At 49.0% G+C, this 22,346-nt stretch overlaps 1 protein-coding gene across 1 annotated transcript; it reads right to left on the bottom strand.

Annotated features, from left to right (window-relative positions):
* Positions 1–474: 474 nt before the first annotated feature.
* LOC139230806 (large ribosomal subunit protein eL20-like) lies at positions 475–1,844 on the bottom strand. The gene is made up of 2 exons (XM_070862472.1): positions 1,429–1,844; positions 475–589 (listed from the first exon to the last, which is right to left on the bottom strand). The coding sequence occupies exons 1-2, from the start codon at positions 1,842–1,844 to the stop codon at positions 475–477; spliced, it is 531 nt and encodes a 176-aa protein (XP_070718573.1).
* Between the last annotated feature and the right edge of the window lie 20,502 nt (positions 1,845–22,346).

Here is a 22,346-nt window from a genome sequence, read left to right as displayed (position 1 = left end):
AAGTTGGCCCAGAATCTTGATTGAAGTCCAACTCATGATGTTGATGGAACAAATGTTGAGGATGCTCCTCGTCGGTCTAATTCAAAAATCTCTGGTTGGATTTAAAAGCAAAAGTTATTGGGAAGTTGGGGTTATCTTCCCAGACTGTTATATCACCTGATAGTGAGGTTGAAAAGGGGTGGCAGCCTATTTTCTTTTCTGGAAGTACTGCTTTTCCTTGGAGCTCTGATCCACAGCAGCCCTCCAGCACCTCACCCAAGTGGCTATCGATCCCTTTGAGCCTAGCGAATTTTGGACTATTTGGCTATGAATCATAGAATCAAATTTACAGCACGGAAGGAGGCTATCTCGGCCCATCATGTCCGCACCGGCCGACCAAGAACTATCCAGCCTAATCCCACTTTCCAGCTCTTGGCTCTATGGGTGTATTGCAGCCGAGCCTGATTAGGTGATCCAACAGTATATCAATACAGTTTAGAAGAAAGTGTTTGGCCTCTTGGTGCTGAAGTGCAGCTTGTGCTGGCAACACAGGATTCTGTGTGGCAAAGGGAACTTGATCTTGGAATCATGGAACAGGGAATGGGGGGGGCTCCCCTCCGGGTCAGGGAATGGGAGGCTCCTCCTCCGGGTCAGGGAATAGGGGGCCTCCCCCTCCGGGTCAGGGAATGGGGGGCCTCCCCCTTCGGGTCAGGGAATGAGAGGCTCCCCCTCCGGGTCAGGGAATGGGGGGCCTCCCCCTCCGGGTCAGGGAATGGGAGGCTCCCCCTCCGGGTCAGGGAATGGGAGGCTCCCCCTCCGGGTCCGATAATCGGGGACTCCCCCTCCGGGTCAGGGAATGGGGGGGCGGGGGTTTCCCTCCAAGTCAGGGAATGGGAGGCTCCCCCTCCGGGTCAGGGAATGGGGGGGGGGGGTTCCCCTCCAAGTCAGGGAATGGGAGGCTCCCCCTTCGGGTCAGTTAATCGGGGGCTCCCCCTCCGGGTCAGGGAATGGGAGGGGCTCCCCTCCGGGTCAGGGAATGGGAGGCTTCCCCCCGGGTCAGGGAATGGGAGGCTCCCCCCCGGGTCAGGGAATGGGAGGGGCTCCTCCTCCTTCACCTGGGTTGCAGGAAGCTGGTTACTCTTCTGAATGAGGCGGACATGTTCAATCTGATCAAAACCTGCCTCGACAGCGTGTTGGGACTGCCGCCCCTCGGGATGGAGAAGACCAAGGACGAGACCATTGCCAACATGAAGGGGAGAGAGGTAACGATCGAGGTTGTTTCGGCGCTCATAGCGGAGTGGGCTCGATACTGGCCTTTGACCAGTGGTGCCCAATTTAAAGGGAGCCTTACTCTGTATGTAACCCGTGCTGTACCTGCCCTGGGAGCCTTTGATGGAACAGTGTAGAGGGAGTTTTACTCTGCATCTAAAATCTAAAATCATAGTAGGCCAGCGACACTTGCTTGATGGAATCTCTTCTACTTTCATGATCTGAATGGAGTGAGCACGAGTACGATGGTGAGCCCCCATGTCATGGTAGCACTGGGTGACAGCACCAGCAGTGGTCAGGTCCCTGTACTCCCTGTACATATTATGAGTTCCACTACGAGCGTCGTAGCACAGCCAAATACCAAAGTTCTTCACTTCTTCTGGTGACTTCTCAAAAGCCTGTCCACAATAGACAATTTCACCAGCAGACATTTTCAGTTTCTTCCTCAAAGAAATGAAATTCCAGAATCGAGACTTGGCAAGAGTATGATTTGGAGCAAAGAAGCGCATCCGATACAGAGCAGGGCCGGGCTCTTTAGTTGAGGGCAGGTGCTGCCCAATCATCTTGTATTCCTTGAGGGTGCCCGAAGCCTTCATGTCGCCTCTCGCTCACCTGCCACCTGAAAGAGTATGTGCGTGCCCATCAATGCATCAGTGTGCCATGCAATTTCCAGCAGTGGTCATTGGACAGTGATCAGGAGCTCAAACCCTGGTTTTCACACTCTTCTCCCAGATTGTGCGTGTCGAGGCCAATTCCAAAGACATCGGTTTTACCTCGATTAGCTAATTCGACACAAATGGAGAATTAAACCTGATCTAGTTGTTTTAATCCACTAATCCTTTTATGGCCCCGACCTGTCGCTGATGATCTCTCGCAGGTCGGGACCTCCACGCAGCGGCAGGTCGGGCCATAAAAGGAGCGGCGAGCGGCAGCCTGGAGTAGCGTGGAGGTGTACCACTACAGGGAGCACTGCAAGCTGGTGCACCATCATCACCATCATCATCATAGGCAGTCCCTCGGACTCGAGGAAGACTTGTTTCCACTCTTAGCATGAATTCTTAGGTGGATGTACAGTCCAATACGAGAACCATAGTCTCTGTCACGGGTGGGACAGACAGTGGTTGAAGGGAAGGGTGGGCGGGGAGCCTGGTTTGCCGCACGCTCCTTCCGCTGCCTGCGCTTGATTTCTGCATGCTCTCGGCGACGATACTCAAGGAGCTCAGTGCTCTCCCGGATGCACTTCCTCCACTTAGGGCGGTGTATGGCCAGGGACTCCCAGGTGTCAGTGGGGATGTCGCACTTTATCAGGGAGGCTTTGAGGTTGTCCTTGTAACGTTTCCTCTGCCCACCTTGTCCATGGCAAACAAGCCAGAGTTCCAAGCAGAGCGCTTGCTTTGGGAGTCTTGCATCTGGGATGCGAACTATGTGGCCTGCCCAGCGGAGCTGATCAAGTATGGTCAGTGCTTCAATGCTGGGGATGTTGGCCTGGAAGAGGACGCTAATGTTGGTGCATCTGTCCTCCCAGGGGATTTGTAGGATCTTGCGGTGGTATTTCTCCAGCGACTTGAGGTGTCTACTGTTCATGATCCACGTCTCTGAGCCACACAGGAGGGCGGGTATTACTACGGCCCTGTAGACCATGAGCTTGGTGACAGTTTTGAGGGCCTGGTCTTTAAACACTCTTTTCCTCAGGCGGCCGAAGGCTGCACTGGTGGTGTTGAATCTTGTCGTCAATGCCTGCTCTTGTTGATAGGAGGCTCCCGAGATAAGGGATGTGGTCCACATTGTCCAGGGCCGCGCCGTGGATGTTGATGTCTGGGGGGCAGTGCTGTGCGGCGAGGACAGGCTGGTGGAGGACCTTTGTCTTACTGATGTTTAGCTAAGGCCCATGCTTTCATACGCCTCAGTAAATATGTCGACTTATGTCCTGGAGTTCAGCCTCTGTGTGTGCACAGATGCAGGTGTCGTCCGCGTACTGTAGCTCGACGACAGCAGTTGGAGTGGTCTTGCACCTGGCCTGGAGACGACGAAGGTTGAGCAGCTTCCCACTGGTTCTGTAGTTTAGTTCCACTCCAGCCGGGAGCTTGTCAACTGTGAGGTGGAGTATGGCAGCGAGGAAGATTGAGCTGGTGTAGGAGGGCAATGGCAGTGCAGAGTGACGTCAGCAAGGTCCAGGTCGGTGATTGGCATGTGGACAGGTGCGGCAGGAGCGGTGAGATCGGGGCGAAGGAGCTGTGAGAGACTGTGGAGGGATGTGATCGGGGCCCAGGGGAGGCATGAGTTTGGGGCCAGGGGCCCAGAGGCAGCACGGGCCAACCCACACTGCGATATGTGTGCGCACTGGGTCCGTGCAGCAGAGCAGGTCTCCAGTTGTCTTGGGTAATCCTTGCCACTGGACCAAGACCTAGCTCTGTCAAGCCCATGTGGTGGCTGGTGTGCAATGTGTCACCCCACGTTAAAAAAATCCACGCACAGGTATCTTCCACCCCTGAGGATGTAGTTCGGGTTCTTCTTTCGAAACACCTGTGAACTCATCCTGTTTTTTGGCGTGGAAGCAAGTCATCCTCGTTTCGAGGGACCACCTATGATGATGATGATATTTAAAAAAATCTTCTTTCCCCTCTGGCTCTCTGGGCAACTACTTAATCGTGCACAAGATAAAAGTTCACGGGGTTGAGGGTAATATATTAGCATGGATAGAGGATTGGCTAACTAACAGAAAACAAAGAGTTGGGATAAATGGTTCATTCTCTGGTTGGCAACCAGTAACTAGTGGGATGCCGCAGGGATCAGTGCTGGGACCCCAACTATTTACAATCTATATTAACGACTTAGAAGAAGGGACTGAGTGTAACGTAGCCAAGTTTGCTGATACAAAGATGGGAGGAAAAGCAATGTGTGAGGAGGACACAAAAAATCTGCAAAAGGACATAGACAGGCTAAGTGAGTGGGCAAAAATTTGGCAGATAGAGTATAATGTTGGAAAGTGTGAGGTCATGCACTTTGGCAGAAAAAAATCAAAGAGCAAGTTATTATTTAAATGGAGAAAGATTGCAAAGTGCTACAGTACAGCGAGACCTGGGGGTACTTGTGCATTAAACACAAAAGGATAGTATGCAGGTACAGCAAGTGATCAGAAAGGCCAATGGAATCTTGGTCTTTATTGCAAAGGGGACGGAGTTTAAAAGCAGGGAAGTCTTGCTACAGCTGTACAGGGTATTGGTGAGGCCACACCTAGAATACTGCGTGCAACTTTGGTTTCCATATTTACAAAAGGATATACTTGCTTTGGAGGCAGATCAGAGAAGGCTCACTAGGTTGATTCCGGAGACGAGGGGATTGACTTTTGAGGAAAGGTTGAATAGGTTGGGCCTCTACTCATTGGAATTCAGAAGAATGAGAGGTGATCTTATCGAAACGTATAAGATTATGAGGGGGCTTCATAAGGTGGTATGCAGAGAGAATGTTTCCACTGAAGGGGGAGTCTAAAACTAGAGGGCATATCTTAGAGTAAGGTGCCGCCCATTTAAAACTGAGATGAGGAGAAGTTTCTTCTCTCAGAGTGTTGCAAATCTGTGGAATTCGCTGCCTCAGAGAGCTGTGGAAGCTGGGACATTGAATAAATTTAAGACAGAAATATTCAGTTTCTTAAACGGTAAGTGGATAAGAGGTTATGGGGAGTGGGCAGGGAAGTGGAGCTGAGTCAATGATCAGATCAGCCATGATCTTATTGAATGGTGGAGCAGGCTCGAGGGGCCGTATGGCCTACTCCTGTTCCTATTTCTTATGTTCTTATTATTGTGTTCCTAACACAGATGAGACTGCACATAGGGAGGTTAAAATAACAGTGACCTCAGTCTTTATTAAGACACTCCAGAGTGAGGAACAGGCCTTAGGGACCGGCTTATATACAGTGCTCCCAAGGGATGCTGGGATCCTTTGGATCTTCAGGGGATGCGCTCCCTGGTGGCGGAACATGGGAGTGCATGCTTTACAGATACACAACATCACTCCCCCCCCAAAAGCCAAAGTGAAAACTATTTACAAGGTGAGGCGGTAGGGAGCCTTTCTTTCCCTGGTGGACCGCCTTGGTACAAATGCCTGTTCTGGTGTGTTGGCTGTGCCCTCGCTGGGCTGGCGTGTTGTTGGCCCTGCAGGGCTACTGGGTGAGCCTGGCCTAGCTGGGCTGTTGGGTGTGATGGGTTCAATTTCCTGGTCCGGGGCGGTGTCGTTGATCCTTTGGATGTGTGTTGTGGGCTCGAAAAAGGTGGTGTCTGCTGTCGGTTGTTCAGGGCAGTTTGTGAACTGCAGCCTTGTTTGGGTCCAGGTGCTTTCTGAAAATTTTTCCATTGTCTAGTTTGACTACAAACACCTTACTCCTTTCTTTAGCTATTACTGTGCCTGTGATCCACTTGGGACCATGTCCATAGTTTAGCACATACACAGGGTGATTCAGATCAATTTCCCATGACACAGTGGTGCGAACATCGTTTACATTTTGTTGCTGCCGCCTGCTCTCTACCTGATCATGCAGGTTGGGGTGAACCAGCGAGAGTGTGGTTTTAAGTGTCCTTTTCATAAGTAGCTCAGCCGGGGACACCCCTGTGAGCGAGTGGGGTCTGGTGCAGTAGCTGAGCAGTACTCAGGACAGGTGGGTTTGAAGTGAGCCTTCTGTGACTCGTTTAAGGCTTTGTTTGATTGTTTGTACTGCCCGCTCTGCCTGCCCTTTGGAGCCTGGTTTAAACGGGGCCAAGGTGACTTGTTTGATCATTGCGGGTCATGAATTCTTTAAATTCGGCACTGGTGAAACATGGCCCATTGTCACTGACCAGTATGTCAGGCAGGCCTTGGGTGGCAAACATGGCCCTCAGGCTTTCAATGGTGGCAGTGGCGGTGCTTCCCGACATTATTTCACATTCAATCCATTTTGAAAAAGCATCCACCACCAGCAGGAACATTTTACCGAGCAACGGGCCCGCATAGTCGACATGGATCCTCGACCATGGTCTGGAGGGCGAGGACCACAAACTTAGTGGTGCCTCTCTGGGCGCGTTGCTCAACTGAGCACACACGCGGCATTGCCGTACACAGGACTCTAAGTCAGAGTCGATACCGGGCCACCACACGTGAGATCTGGCTATTGCTTTCATCATTACTATACCCGGGTGTGTGCTGTGGAGATCCGAGATGAACGTCTCCCTGTCCCACAACAGGCAGTCTGCCTGAATGGATAGCTCATTCTTTCGCTGCTGGAACGGCTTGATTAGCTCTTGCATTTCAACGGGGATGTTGGCCCAGCTCCCATGCAGTACAGTTTTTTTACTAGGGACAGCAGAGGATCTTGGCTGGTACAAGTCCTAATCTGGCGGGCCGTGACAGGTGATTTATCATTTTCAAACGCTTCCATGACCACCAACAAGTCTGTGGGCTGTGCCACCATAACAAGATTGCAGGCTGCGCCATTTCCACCCCGTGGTGGGCAATGGTAGCCGACTGAGAGCATCCGCACAGTTCTTGGTGCCTGGCCTGTGGCGGATGGTATAGTTATACGCTGATAGCGCGAGTGCCCACCCTTGTATGCGGGCTGAGGCATTAGTATTTATCCCCTTGTTTTCAGTGAACAGGGATATAAGGGGCTTGTGATCGGTTTCCAGCTCAAATTTGAGGCCAAACAGGTACTGATGCATTTTCTTTATCCCGAACACATACGCTAATGCCTCTTTCTCAATCATGCTGTAGGTCCTCTCGGCCTTAGACAAGCTCCTGGAGGCATAGGCGACAGGTTGCAACTTCCCCGCAACAATAACTTGTTGTAATACACACCCGACTCTGTACGACGATGCATCACATGCTAGCACAAGTCTTTTACATGGGTTATACAATACAAGCAGCTTGTTAGAGCATAAAATGTTTCTGGCTTTCTCAAAAGCAATTACTTGTTTTTTTTCCCATACCCAGTTCTCATCTTTATGCAATAACACATATAGGGGCTCTAAGAGGGTGCTTAACCCTGGTAGGAAGTTACCAAAATAGTTGAGGAGTCCCAGGAATGACCGCAGCTCCGTGACGTTCTGTGGCCTGGGCACGTTCCTGATAGCCTCTGTCTTGGCATCTGTGGGCCGAATGCCATCCGCCGCAATCTTTCTCCCCAAAATTCTACTTCTGTTGCCATGAAGACGCATTTCAACCTCTTCAGCCGCAGCCCCACGCGATCCAGTCGCTGGAGGACCTCCTCCAGGTTTTGTAGGTGCTCGGCGGTGTCCCGACCCGTGACCACTATGTCGTCATGAAAAACCACTGTGCGTGGTACCGACTTGAGTAGGCTCTCCATGTTTCTCTGGAAGATCACTGCAGCTGACCGAATTCCAAATGGGCATCTGTTGTAGATGAATAGTCCCTTGTGCTTGTTGATGCAGGTGAGACTCTTCGAAGACTCCTCCAGCTCCTGCGTCATGTAGGCCGAAGTCAGATCGAGCTTGGTGAACGTCTTGCCTCCTGCCAGCGTTGCAAATAGGTCGTCTGCCTTAGGTAGCAGGTATTGGTCTGTAGCGAGAAACGATTAATAGTTACTTTATAATCGCTGCAAATCCTGACTGTGCCATCACTTTTGAGTACTGGAACAATCGGGCTGGTCCACTCGTTGAATTCCACTGCGGAGATGATGCCCTCGTGTTGCAGCCTGTCCAGCTCGATTTCCACTCTCTCCCTCATCACGCGAGGTACTGCTCGCGCCTTGTGGTGAATGGGTCGTGCCTCTGGGACCAAGTGGATCCGCACCTTCCCCTGGAAAAGTTTCCAATGCCTGGCTCAAAAAGGGAAGGAAATTTGTTAAGAACCCGGATACATGAGGCCTCATCGACATGTGATGGTGCTCGGATGTCATCCAAGTTGCAGCGGATTTTGCCCAGCCAGCTCCTTCCAAGCAGTGTGGGGCCATCGTCCGGGACAATCCAGAATGGCAGTTCGTGCACCATGCCCTCATAGGTGACCTTGACCATGGCGCTGCCCAGGTCAATGATGAGCTCTTTGGTGTATGTTCTCAGTTTAGTGTGGATGGGGCTCGGGGCTGGTCTGAGTGCCTTGTTGCACCACAGTCACTCAAACATCTTTTTACTCATGATGGATTGGCTAGCGCCAGTGTCCAGTTCCATGGCTACGGGTAAGCCATTCAATTTTACTTTTAGCATTATAGGTGGACATTTCGTCGAAAATGTGTGCACCCCGTGTACTTCAGCATCTGCCTTCTCTCTCTGAGGCTCGAAATTGCTTTGATCCACCATGGACCGATCTTCCTCTGCCGCGTGGTGGTTAGCTCGTCTGCAAGCTCGTTGGAGGTGCCCCATTGTTCCACAGCTCTTGCAAACATACCCTTTGAAGCAGCACGAATAGGCTGAATGGAAGCCTCCACAATGCCACAAGGTGTGAATTGCCTTGCATTCATCCTTTGTTGCGGACTCTGAGTCATCTGGGTCACCTGAGGCCTGCTGGCAGTTGCAGAATCGTGCTTTCTGCCCTGTACATTTCTGCTCGCAAACACCATTCCAGTTAATTTATGAACATTGTTAGCACTTGTGTGCTGAGAGATTTGTTTGGTGTTATCACTGGTGGACATAAACGCCTGTGCTATCGCAATGGCCTTACTGAGGGTCGGTGTCTCTACAGTCAAAAGTTTTCGTAGAATGGTCTCGTGGCCAATGCCCAGTATAAAAAAGTCTCTTAGCATTTGCTCCAGGGAGCCATCAAACTCACATTGTCCTGCAAGTCGCCTTAGCTCGGCGACGTAGCTCGCCACTTCCTGACCTTCAGATCGCTGGCACGTGTAGAACCGATACCTCGCCATCAGCACGCTGTCCCTCGGGTTAAGATGCTCCCGAACCAGTGTACACAGCTCCTCATACGACTTATCTGTGGGTTTCACCGGAGCCAGAAGATTCTTCATGAGGCTGTAAGTCAGTGCCCCGCAGACCGTGAGGAGGACTGCTCTCCTTTTTGCAGCGCTTCCTTCCCCGTCCAGCTCATTGGCTACAAAGTACTGGTCTAGCCGTTTGACATAGGCTTCCCAGTCCTCACCCTCCGAGAACTTCTCCAGGATGCTCACAGTTTGCTGCATCTTTGCGTTGGATTCGTATACTCGTCGCCAGTTATTGTGTTCCTAACACAGATGAGACTGCACACAGGGAGGTTAAAGTAACAGTGACCTCAGTCTTTATTAAGACACTTCAGAGTGAGGAACAGGCCTTCGGGGCCGGCTTATATACAGTGCTCCCAAGGGATGCTGGGATCCCTTGGGACTTCAGTGGATGCGCTCCCTGGCGGCGGAACATGGAGTGCATGCTTTACAGATACACAACACTTATAACGTTGGATCCAAATTAGATAGGTACTTTAAAAATGGACGGTTTTGATCGGAGCGATAACTGGTGGTAGCGGGCCTTAAAAAATACTTTTATGTGGAAATTAGCACTTGGGAATTTTGGGCGATTTCTGGGTGGCAAATGTGTGCGGCGATTTGCAGCAACCGTAGGCTGAAATTACCGCCGGCAATAATCGGGAGGTGAAACGGGCGGTACAGGGTGGTAATTTACATTTTTGACCAAAACGGTTGATAACTGGCCATTAAATGTGCGATCCGAGGGGAAATTCTAGCCAATGCATAATCTTTTACAGCAGATAAAAAGCCATATCCCATATCCTTTCAAATATTTATCCACTGCTTTTGAGCTGCCCCAACATCAAGGCAAAGTTTGATTAGAATGGCATAAAATTTGTTATGTGTAAGGGTATAGAGGTGTAGCAGTCAAAGAGCAGACAGATAGATGGTCAAGAATGGAGATACTGTAGGTAGTGAATTGATCTGAGACATAAAATGGTCCGGATTAAGAAGGCTTATCAGTATTAGGAGGGTCTGAGGAATCGGTGAAGTTCCTCTACCTTACGGTATGGATTATAATTGCCTATTGTATGTAACACTTGCTTATGTATGTAAAGCACACTTATAACGAATTAAGACTGATGGTTAATGAACCATCTTTAACCTTAGTAACACATAACAAAGACAGTGGAGGTCAGCAGTTACAATACATAACATTTTGACTAGAAGTCTCTGGGGAAGAGATAAGAAAGCCAGTGTTTTGGAGCAGAGTTGCTTCAGGCGTCAGAGGGACTAAGGCAAAGTTCACATCACTGAACAAACACAATTAACATATGATGGGAGATGAACAGTTGCCAGTCTGATAAGAGACGACAAATCAATGTAACTTCGCTGATAAGCAGTAAACCAATTGGTGCTTTTGTGGGAGAGGCACACATGTCCCAGGATGGCGGGACTGACCTATCAAGAAAGACTGGATCAACTGGGCTTGTATTCACTGGAGTTCAGAAGAATGAGAGGGGACCTCATAGAAACGTTTAAAATTCTGACGGGGTTAGACAGGTTAGATGCAGGAAGAATGTTCCCAATGTTGGGGAAGTCCAGAACCAGAGGTCACAGTCTAAGGATAAGGGGTAAGCCATTTAGGACCGAGATGCGGAGGAACTTCTTCACCCAGAGAGTGGTGAACCTGTGGAATTCTCTACCACAGAAAGTTGTTGAGGCCAATTCACTAAATATATTCAAAAAGGAGTTAGATGAGGTCCTTACTACTAGGGGGATCAAGAGGTATGGCGAGAAAGCAGGAATGGGGTACTGAAGTTGAATGTTCAGCCATGAACTCATTGAATGGCGGTGCAGGCTAGAAGGGCCGAATGGCCTACTCCTGCACCTATTTTCTATGTTTCTATGTTTCTATAAACTGTGGGTGAGAACCATTGTTCTGGGAAGGTTCACGTTTGAACTTTTCCCTTGCATGTGCTCGAAATAAACTAGTTGTGTGATTGATTCCGTGGTCGTTATACGGGCGGGGGTGTCGATTCCTTCTATTAGGGAGTCCACCTTTAAGGAGAGAAGTCTTCTTTTAACCCCTACATTATGGATTCTGCTTCCACACTGTTTCTGGTATGCAATCCATGTCCTAATAATGTTCTATGAAAGCTTTACTCATAACCTCTCCCTTCATTTGATTGTAAAATATATTAGTAGTGCATTGAAGCTAGTTTAGCACAGAAATGGATGAAAAAAGCTTGGATGTGGAGCATCTTGAAATTTGTCATTTGTGACATAGAATTACAAAGAATATACAGCAGAGAAACAGGCCATTCGGCCCAACCAGTCCACGCCTGCGCTTATGCTCCATTCAAGCCTCCTCCTATCCTTCCTCATCTAACTATCAGCATAACCCTCTATTCCCTTATCCCTCATATTCTTATCGAGCTTCCTCTTAAATGCATCTAAACTATTTGCCTCAACTATTCCCTGTGGTAGCGAGTTCCACAATTTCACCAGTCTCTGGGTAAAGAAGTTTCTGCTGAATTCCCTTTTTAATTTCTTGGTGACTAACTTATATTGATGGTCTCCAGTTTTGCTCTTCCCCACAAGTAGAAACATCCTCTGTATCTACTCTATCAAAACCTTGCATAATTTTAAAGACCTCTATTATGTCACCCCTCAGGCTTCTCTTTTCAAGAGAAAAGGGATCCAGCCTGTTGATCCTTTCCTAATAGGTATAACCTCGCTGTTCAGTATCATCCTTGTAAGTCTTTTTTGCACCCTCTCCAGTCCTTCTATATCCTTTTAATAATATGCACACAATACTCTAAGGGACCGAAATTGGTGGCCTTACTACCACTGCCGCTGGCTGCCACCGAGTTTTTTTGGCGGTCTCCTCTCGGTGACAGATTCCTCCAGGTCTGCAGCCAGCGGGTGGGGAGTACCGCCGGGAACTGACTGTTGGCGGCCAAGACGCGTAAGAGCCCTCCCGCCCGCCGATGTTGGGGAAGTCCAGAACCAGGGGACACAACATCGGGAGCAGTCTTCCTGCATTTCAATGATATCCTGGATCCCGAACTGCATCTTGAAGGGTGGAAGATGCCTGTGCATGGATTTTTTTAAACGTGTGGCCGTTGCACCCCAGCCACCATACGGGCTTGACAGAGCTAAGTCTTGATCCAGTGGCGAGGCTCTGCTGCACGGACCTAGTGCGCACACATATCGTAGTGTGGGCTGGCCTGCGCTGCCCCTGGGCCCTCGCCTCTACTGGGCCCCGATCACATCCCTCTACGAACTCTTGCCACTCCTTCGTCCTGCCCTCGCCGCTCCTGCTGTATCTGCCTGCACTGCAATCAGCTGTTGCCCTCTTGCAGCAGCATGCACTGCTCCCTGAAGTGGCATTGCACCGCACGCTGCTCCCTCTAATGGCCCCGGCCTGCTGATGGTCTTGCAGGCCGGGACTGAGCCAATTTCTGTTTCCATTTCTGCAAGACCATCAGCAGGCCGGGGCCATTCGAGGGAGCAGCATGCGGCAGCCCGGCCCAGAAATCGACACGGTCCTCTTCAATATCAACCACACAGCCAATTTTAGTGTCATCTGCAAACTTCTTTATCATACTCCCTGTATTCAAATCCAGATCATTGATATATACCACAAAAAGAAAGGGTCCCAGTACTGAGTCCTGCGGAACCCCACTGGAAACATCCTTCCAGTCACAAAAACATCCATCAACCATTACCCTTTGCTTCCTACCTCTAAGCCAATTTTGGATCCAACTTACCACTTTGCCATGAGCTTTAACCTTCATGACCAGTCTATCATGTGGGACCTTATCAAAAGCTTTGCTAAAAATCCATATACACTACATCGTACGCACTACTCTCATCGATCATCCTGGTTACCTCCTCGAAAAATTCAATCAGGTTAGTCAAATACGATCTTCCCTAAACAAATCCGTGTTGACAGTCCCTAATTAGTCCTTGCCTTTCCAAATGCAGATTTATCCTGTCTTTCAGGATTAAAAAAAATAATTTTCCCATCACTGAGGTTAGGCTGACAGACCTGTAATTACTTGGCCTATCCCTTTCTCCCTTCTTAAACAAGGGTACTACATGAGCAGTCCTCCAGTCCTCTGGCACCATGCCCAAAGAGAACTGAAAAATGATGGTCAAGGCCTCTGCTATTTCCTCTTTTACCTGGGATGCATTTCATCTGGGTCTGGGGACTTTCAAAGCTGCTAAACCCCTTAATACCTCTTCTCTCACTATGTTTATTTCATCCAGAATTTCACATTCCTCCTCGATAGCAGTATCTGCATCGCCCCTTTCCCTTGTGAAAACAGACACAAAGTATTCATTATGAACCATACCAACATTTTCTGCTTCCACACAAATATTACCCTCATGGTCTCTAATAGGCCCCACCTTTTGTTTAGTTATCCTCTTGCTCTTAATATATTTATAGAAATCTTTGGATTTTCTTAATTTTATTAGCCAAGAATTTTTCATACTCTCAAAGCATTCCTAATATCCTTTTTGATTTTACCTCTTAACTTTCTATGGGACCAAGTTTCGGGCCGCGCATAGACCGGCACAGCCCTGACCTGGACGCCCGTTTATTGCGTCACAAAGAGCGCCTAAAAAAAAACTTACCTATTCTCCGGCTCCCTGCAGGTCCACTGGAGCTGGGCGCAGCACGAGCTGTGGGGGGCGGAGCCAGGTCCCTGCGCTGAAAACAGTGCCGGGACCTCTGCACATGCGCGCTACAGTGGGCGCGCATGTGCAGTAGCTCCAGACGCCCAAAACTGTGTGGGAGGGGCCCGAAGCACGCAGCCCTTAGCCCTGGCCGAATGGCCTCACTGGGGCTGCGTGGATCAGGCTGCCTCCCATGCCCAGCTCCTGCTTCCTATCGACCGGACCCGACCCCCACCCCACCGTCCCGGACCCGAACCCCCCCCGACCCGACCTCTGCTCCCCCCCCACCCCGACCCGACCTTCTCCGCCCCCCTGACCCGACCTCCGCTCCCCCCTGACCCGATCTTCCCCCCCACGACCCGACCTTCCCCCTCCCCCAACCTCCGCTCCCCCCGACCCGACCTCCGCTCCCCCCCGCCCCCCGACCTCCGCGCTCCCCGACCTCTGCTCCTCTCGACCTCCGCTCCCCCCTCCGACCTCCGCTCTCCCACCCCTGACCTCCGCTCCCCCCTGACCTCCGCTCTCCTCTCCCCCACCGACCTCCGCTCTCCCCCTCCCGATCCGACCTCTGCTCTCCACTCCCCACCGACCCGACCTCCGCTCTCCCCACCCCCCCCGACCCGACCTCCGCTCCCCCCGACCCGACCTCCGCTCCCCCACTGCCCTCCGTGCCCCCCGACCTCCGCTCCCCCCTCCGACCTCCGCTCTCCCCCCCCGACCTCCGCTCCCCCCCCCGACCTCTGCTCCCCCCTCCGACCTCCGCTCTCCCCCCCCAACCTCTGCTCCCCCCCCCGACCCAACCTCCGCTTTCCCCCCCGACCCGACCTCCGCTCTCCCCCCCGATCCGACCTCTGCTCTCCCCCCGCCCCCCGACCCGACCTCCGCTCTCTCCCCCCCGATCCGAGCTTTGCTCCCCACCCACCCGACCCGATCTCCGCTCTCTCCCCCCCAATCCGACCTCCACTCTCCACCACCCCCCCCGACCCAACCTCCGCTCTCTCCCCCCCGACATGGCCTCCGCGCTCTCCCCCCCGATCCGACCTCTGCTCTCCCTCCCCCGACCCGACCTCCCCCCCCCTCCCTGAACCGACCTCCGCTCCCCACCCCCTCCGACCCAACCCGACCTCCGCTCCCCACCCCCTCCGACCCAACCCGACCTCCGCTCCCCCCCCCCGACCCGCGCTCCCAACCCCACCCCCCAGACCCGACGCCACCTACCTGTCCCGACGGCAAACCGCTGCTTGAAAGGCCTGCCTGAAGCACTTTCACACAGGTAGGAACATGGTTTATTTAATCTTTTCTTTGCTTATAAATTTTTATTCAGGTTGGATTTATTTGTATAATATTTGTATAAGTATAACTAAGGATTTATTGTCGAATGTAATGACTTCCCCTCACCCCCCCCCCCACCTCGTTCCCGACGCCTAATTTGTAACCTGCGCCTGATTTTTTAATGTGTCGACAAGGTTTTTTCAAGCCTACAAAAATCTTCACTTGCTCCATTCTAAGTTAGTTTGGAGTACGTTTTCACTGTGGAAACTTTCAAATCAGGCATCAGTGGCCGGACACGTCCCCTTTTGAAAAAGAAATTCTGTTCAAAAGTGAAACTGTTCTACCTGACTAGAACTGCAGAAAACTTAAATGTGGAGAATTCCGATTTCTAAGATACTCCGTTCTCCACCAGTTGCTCCTAAAAATCAGGAGCAAATCATGTGGAAACTTGGGGCCATACTGACTAAAAAGGTTTTCTTGATTGCATTTTAAGAATTCCGCACTCTCTATACCCTTCACACTATATTTGTCTCAATCAATATTAGGATAGTTAAAATTCCCTACTATTACTGCCCTATGTTTTTTGGATTTCACAGCAAGTTGCCTAAATATTTGCTCCTCTATCTCCCTCCCACTGTTCGGGGGTCTATAATACATGCCCAACAGTGTGATCACCCCTTTTTTATTTTTCAATTCGACCCATATGGCCTCATTTGATGATTCCTCAAACATATCATCCCTCCTCACCGCCGTAATAGTTTATTTAATCAATACTGGGACCCTCCTCCTCTTCTTACCCCCCTCTCTGTCTTGTCTAAAAATCCTGCAACCAGGAATATTGAGCTGCCAAACCTGCCCCTCTTTCAGCCATGTCTCTGTAATGGCTATAATGTCATACTCCCAAGTGTCTACCTGTGCTCTTAGCTCATCTGCCTTATTCGCTATATTCCTTGCTTTAAAGTATATACCATTAAGCACAGGAAGACCTCCTTGCTAACTTGCTAACCCTTGTTTCCTCTGTCTTACAAATTTACTTTCTAAATTCTTGCTATCCAATTTCAGCTTTACTTCCTTCCCTATTGAATGTATTCTCAGATTCCGATCCCCCTGTCAAGCTAGTTTAAACTCTCCCCAACAGCACTAGCAAAATTCCACATGAGGATATTGGTCCCGATGCTTTTGAGGTGCAACCCGTCCAGGTCTCATCTCCCCCAGAAGCGTTCCCAATGCCGCAGGAATTTAAAGCCCTCCCTCCCACACCAACTCTCCAGCCATGCATTCATCCTCTCGATCCTTCTATTCTTGTACTCATTAGCACGTGGCACTGGTAGTAACCCGGAGATTACTACCTTTGAGGTCCTACTCTTTAATTTTCTTCCCAGCTCCAGAAATTCTGCCTATGTTGTTGGGCCCAATATGGACCATGACCTCTAGCTGTTTATCCTCTCCCCCCAGAATGCCCTGTGTTTGCTCTGTGACACCCTTGACCCTGGCACCAGGGAGGCACCATACCATCCTGGAGTCACATCTGTGGCCGCAGAAACGCCTCTCTGTTCCCCTAAGTATTCAATCCCCTGCCACTACAGCTCTCTTATTCTTCGTCCTGGCCCCCTGTGCAGCTGAGCCACCCGTGGTGCCTTCAACTTGGCTATGGCTGCACTCCCCAGAGGCACCATCGCCTTCATCGGTATTCAAAAGAGAATATCGGTTGGAAAGCGAGATGGACTCAGGGGGGACTCCTGCACTAGCTGCCTAGCGTTCTTCCTCCATCTGGTGGTCTCCCACTGCCCCTTTGCCTGCACTTTTAAGTTGCGGGGTGACCACCTCCTGAAACGTGCTATCCACGTAGATCTCAGCCTTGCGGATGCACCGTATTGACTCCATCCGCCGCTCAAACTCTGAAACGAGGAGCTCGAGTAGTTGAAGCGGGAGACACCTCCTGTAAACATGGTTGTTTAGGCTGTGCGAAGCGTCCAGGACTTCCCACATACCATAGGACATGCACTCCACAGGACTGCCCTGCCATCCCTCTATTTACACTTATCTGATTAAAAAGAGAAAGAGAGATACTTACCAATCAAAGAGTCAATCACTTACCTGCCCGGCCGAGGGCTGTGAACTCCTCGCCAGAAGTTAACTCCTCGCTGACCTCTGGGTCTCCTGCTCCTCGGACTCCTGACCTCCCAAACACTCGGACCTCCGGGCCTCCTGAACTCACGTGGCTTCCCGACTCGCCGACCTCACAGTACTTCCCAACTCGCAGAACTCTCAACTCACCGAACTCAAACGTGAACTCTGTTTCTTTCTCTCAGATGCTGCCTGACCTCATGTCCAATTTACAGTCACTATTAACTCGCCCTCACGGACTCGGCTCCTGGCTCATCTGACATCCAATCTAAACTCATGAGGATCTCTCTGCTTTCTGTCTATCGTCCAGCCAGTTATCCATTCTACTACTTGTCCCCTGACTACGCATTCTCTGATCTTATTCATTGGTCTATTATGTTTTTGGCTTTTTTATTCATTCATGAGATGTAGGCGTCGCTGGAAAAGCCAGCGATCCCTAATTGCCCTTGAGAAGGTGGTGGTGAGCCGCCTTCTTGAACTGCTGCAGTCTGTGGTGAAGGTACTCCCACAGTGCTGTTAGGGAGGAGTTCCAGGATTTTGATCCAGCGACTCTGAAAGAATATTTCCAAGTAAGGATGCTGTGTGACTTGGAGGGGTGCTTGCAGGTGGTGGTGTACCCATGTGCCTGCTGCTCTTGTCCTTGTAGGTGGTAGAGGTCACGGGTTTGGAAGGTGCTGTCGAAAAAGCCTTGGCGAGTTGCTGCAGTGTATCTTGTAGATGGTACACACTGCAGCCACGGTACACCGGTGGTGGAGGAAGTGAATATTTAAGGTGGTGGATGGGGTGCCAATCATGCTTTGTCTTGGATGGTGTTGGGCTTCTTGAGTGTTGTTGGAGCTGCACTCATCCAGGTAAGTAGAGAGTATTCCATCACACTCCTGACTTGTGCATTGTAGATGGTGGAAGAACTTTAGGGAGTCAGGAGATGAGACACTCGCCGCAGATAACATAGCTTCTGACCCTGCTCATGTAGCTGCAGTATTTATGTGGTTGGTGCAGTTAAGTTTCTAGTCATTAGTGACTCCCAGGATGTTGATAGTGGGGGAATTCAGTGATGGTAAAGCCGTTGAATGTCATGGGGCGGTGGTTGGAGATGGTCATTGCCTGGCACTTGTGTGGCGCGAATGTAACTTGCCACTTATCAGTTCAAGCCTGAATGTCATCCAGGTCTTGCTGCATGCGGGTACGGATTACTTCATTATCTGAGGAATTGTGAATGGAACGAACACTGAATCATCAGCAACCATCCCTACTTCTGAACCTATGATGGAGGGAAGGTCATTGATGAAGCAGCTGAAGATAGTTGGGTCTAGGACACTGCCCTGAGGAACTCCTGCAGCGATGTCCTGGGGCTGAGATGATTGGCTTCCAACAACCACAACCATCTTCCTTTGTGCTAGGTATGACTCCAGTCAATGGAGAGTTTCCCCCCTGATTCCCATTGACTTCAATTTTACTGGAACTCCTTGATGCCAAGCTCAGTTAAATGCTGCCTTGATGTCAAGGGCAGTCACTCTCACCTCATCTCTGGAATTCAGCTCCTTTGTCCATGTTTGGACCAAGGCTGTAATGAGGTCTGGAGCCGAGTGGTCCTGGCAGAAACCATTGGCAATGTTCCTTTCAAGCTGAATGGCCATGCAGCTGGCTTACCAGCTGTTAAATGGAAAAACCGTGCTTGCACGGAATTTTGAATGGGCCATGCAGCCCGCTTAAGGAGCCACGTGGCACAAAAAAGTTCGAGGGAACATTGAGCATCGGTGAGCAGGTTATTGGTGAGTGATACCTTATCGAAGGCCTTTTGGAAAGCTGGATACATTACCCTTCAATACTCTCTTTGTTACCTCTTCAAAGTGATGGTGGCACTTCGCTTGTATTGTTCTGTAGTATTAGGAAAACAAATATTAGCAAATATATATTTATTTCAGGTTTGTTAATATAATTGGTACATTCCCAATCAGTATCTGTCAGAGAAAAACCTGTTGACAGATATATGAAATATAGTTTAATTCAGCCTATGGTGTGGTATCAGAATGGATCTCATACTGGTTGGAGTTTGTCCTCCCATTGTTTGCAATGGGGAAGCTCTAGAATGCTTTCATATTTCGTGTCACTGGAGCAGGCTCGCACAGAGGAAGCTCTCACTGAAGTGTTTCCATGCTGGAAAGATAACGGAACATTTCTAACAAAATGCCAAATCACTTTTAAAGTGCATTTATCATTTTTTTCTGTAAAAAGGAGTACTTGAATAAGAAATAGTTTCCCTAGATCTTCCTTCCCAGTTAATTACTAGACTATTTCAATTTTAAAGAGCTAATAACCTACAATTTGAAATATTAATATTGGAATTTTGATCCCTCAACGCATTCGTTAAAAGAATTGTGCTTTAGCTTAGAGTGAGGAAATCAGTCAAAATACTAGTGTGCAGTACTTTTAAGGCAGCTTGATCGAGTGCCACTGTCTGCAAATGCATAATTCTCATACCATCAATGACGGATTCCTGAACATAAATAACCCAACCTCTGTACAGCCAACAGCAGATTCTTTGGCAGACACAATTTATTTTTCTGAATCTTCAGCTTTGAGAGATTGGCCTCACGCAGTTTAATATATCTTGCTCTTAATAACTGATAGACCTCCGTGGCCTGGAAATCCAGGGGGGGTTCTGCCAGTCTTCCACTGTAATGATCGAGACCCATTTGTGCTGAATATCCATCCATTTCCAGGGGTTTCCTCAGTGCTTTCTAATGGATGGAACTTCCATCTGCTCCTTACAAGGCAAATGGCATATTGGATCCCCCACCTGTTGTTCTAGTGGCAGTCAGTACCCTATGAGTGAAGGCATACTGGCCTCCTCAAAGGTATATGTGGTCTGCACTAGTGGGGTCAAGCGGCGTGGACCCTAAAAGACTCTGGATATTTTTTTTTAATTCAGCGCCCTTGCTCAATGTTGACAGCTCATTTTATTGTTAAAGAAGAACGAAAGAATTTGCATTTATGTAGTGCCTTTCATTAACTCAGGACATCCCAAAGCTCTTTACAGCCACTTTTTGAATTGTAATCACCATTGTAATGTCGGAAACTCGGCAGACAATTTGTGAACAGCAAGGTTTTGTAAACAATAATGAGATAATGAGTGCTAAATGTTGGCCATGACACCGGGGAGAATTCCCCTGCTCTACTTTGAAAAGTGCCATGGATTCTTTTATGTCCACCTGAGAGGGCTGATGGGGTCTTGGTTTGTCTCATCCAAAAGATGGCACCTCTGACAGTGCAGCACTCCCTCAGTACTACGCTGAAGCATCAGCCTAGATTATGTGCTCAAGTCTCTGAAACAGGGCTTGAATCCATGACTTTCTGACTCTGAGGCTGACATCCTTGTTGCACTTTGACTTCCCAGGGCTTTATTGAAGTACACCATTTGTCTGGAGCACTTAGGTTAACAATTTAATTACAGTGAAATTCATTTATGGATTTGCTTTTGTAATTGTCCATCCATTATGGGCATAATTTCTGTACACTCCAAATATTAGAAATGACCACAAATGTCTATGAATATCTTGATTCAACATCTTTTATTAATGACCCATCTGCGTCATTGCACAACAGCTTTTTAAAAAAATTGTTCATAGGATGTGGGCATCGCTTGCAAGGCCAGCATTTATTGCCCATCCCGAATTGCCCTTGAGAAGATGGTGAGCCGCCTTCTTGAACCAGAGCTTTGGGGCCTAGGCAACTGAAAGCATGGCCACTGATAGTTGAGCAGTTATAATCAAGGATTCTTAAGAGGGCTGAATTTGAGGAGTGCAGATATCTTGAGGGGTTGTGAGGCTGTTGTTTCTTGTCTATCCATGGATCTTTTGCTAGAGCAATCCAGTTTATTACCTACCCCATGTACATCAACATATTGTCCAATCAATGCAGAGCAACCTTCAACAAAGCTAAAAAGATGTTGAACTGCATAGCCAAAACAGTAAAATACAAGTTGGAGGAGGTAATGATAAAACTGTATCGTGCTCTGGTCAGACCATATCTTGAGTACTGTGCTCCAGTTCTGGTCGCCAAGAAACAAGCGAGACATTCAAGCGCTGGAGGCAGTACAGAGAAGAGACACACGGCTGATTCCCTGTGACTGGGGTCTGAGTTTTGAGAAAAGTCTTTTATAGTTCGGCTTTTCAGCTCGAAAAGGAGGTGTCTGAGAGGTGATCTCATAGAGGTGTATCAGATTGTTAAGGTATTGAGAATGTTAACCCGGAATATTACTTTAAATTAAACTATTGGAGTAGAACATACAAACATACAAAAATGACAGACAGGAAAAAACCCACTGGTACATCCAGTTGTTCCGTTTGATTGTGATTCCTTATACATCACAATACAGACACTACTTACCCACCCTGAGCCATGTAATCACCTGGGAGAAGCAAAAAATCGGTTAAAAGAATATAATGTGAAAATTAAAGGGCCGTAGTGCCTGAACAGCATCTCAGGATGCAGTAGTGATTGGCTTTAATGGGAGCTGCACCATTTAAAGGAAATATGACATTCACTTACGTGAAACATACTTTGGTTTGCTTTCTTCAGGCACACTATGGTGCAGGCATTTAAAAAACCATTGTTTGAATACAGTGCTTATTCAGGTGCAAAATTGGAGCAAAGGGTTAGTGTCCATTTTGCAATTGCTATTTGGAATCAGGGGCAGAGGAAAACTGGCCCTGATATTTAAAATTTTCATCGCGTCTGCTTGTGTAATGCTAAAATTACTTCCACAGATGATAACCGATATTTTTCAAGTAAGCAGTCATTCCTAATGAAAACAATTAGATAATCATCAAGAGCATGGCTCACAACAAATAGTTCAAAAAAATAAAGCTACTAACATTAAAACACACATACAACACCTTGGACTAGAAATTCAGGTATTAGCGATTTCGCCTGTTTCTGGGTGATAATTGTGGAGTTATTTTTTTAGTGCCAGGTTTGTGTTATCGCTGGAAGTCGCAAAATTCGGCAAACGTTGACCGGCGATAGCGATAGTGCTAAATCCGGCGGTGCACAATGGAATTTGTGCACCGGAGCTAAAACTTGCGATGAAATAAAAAAGCAGACCTTCTGCACATGCGCAAATATTTTCCCCGATTTT

This window comes from Pristiophorus japonicus, chromosome 2, assembly GCF_044704955.1.
Source record: "Pristiophorus japonicus isolate sPriJap1 chromosome 2, sPriJap1.hap1, whole genome shotgun sequence".
Taxonomy (NCBI): domain Eukaryota; kingdom Metazoa; phylum Chordata; class Chondrichthyes; family Pristiophoridae; genus Pristiophorus; species Pristiophorus japonicus.
The sequence above is the reverse complement of the archived record's forward strand: the minus strand, read 5'-3'. Positions and strand labels throughout refer to the sequence as shown.

Excerpts from the sequence above, each read along its gene's own strand:
- LOC139230806 (XM_070862472.1), bottom strand. The coding sequence starts at position 1,844 with ATGAAGGCTTCGGGCACCCTCAAGGAATACAAGATGATTGGGCAGCAC. Across the intron at positions 590-1,428 it reads CCATCAAGCAAGTGTCGCTG|CCCCCCCCATTCCCTGTTCC; the intron begins GCCTACTATGAT and ends CCCGGAGGGGAG.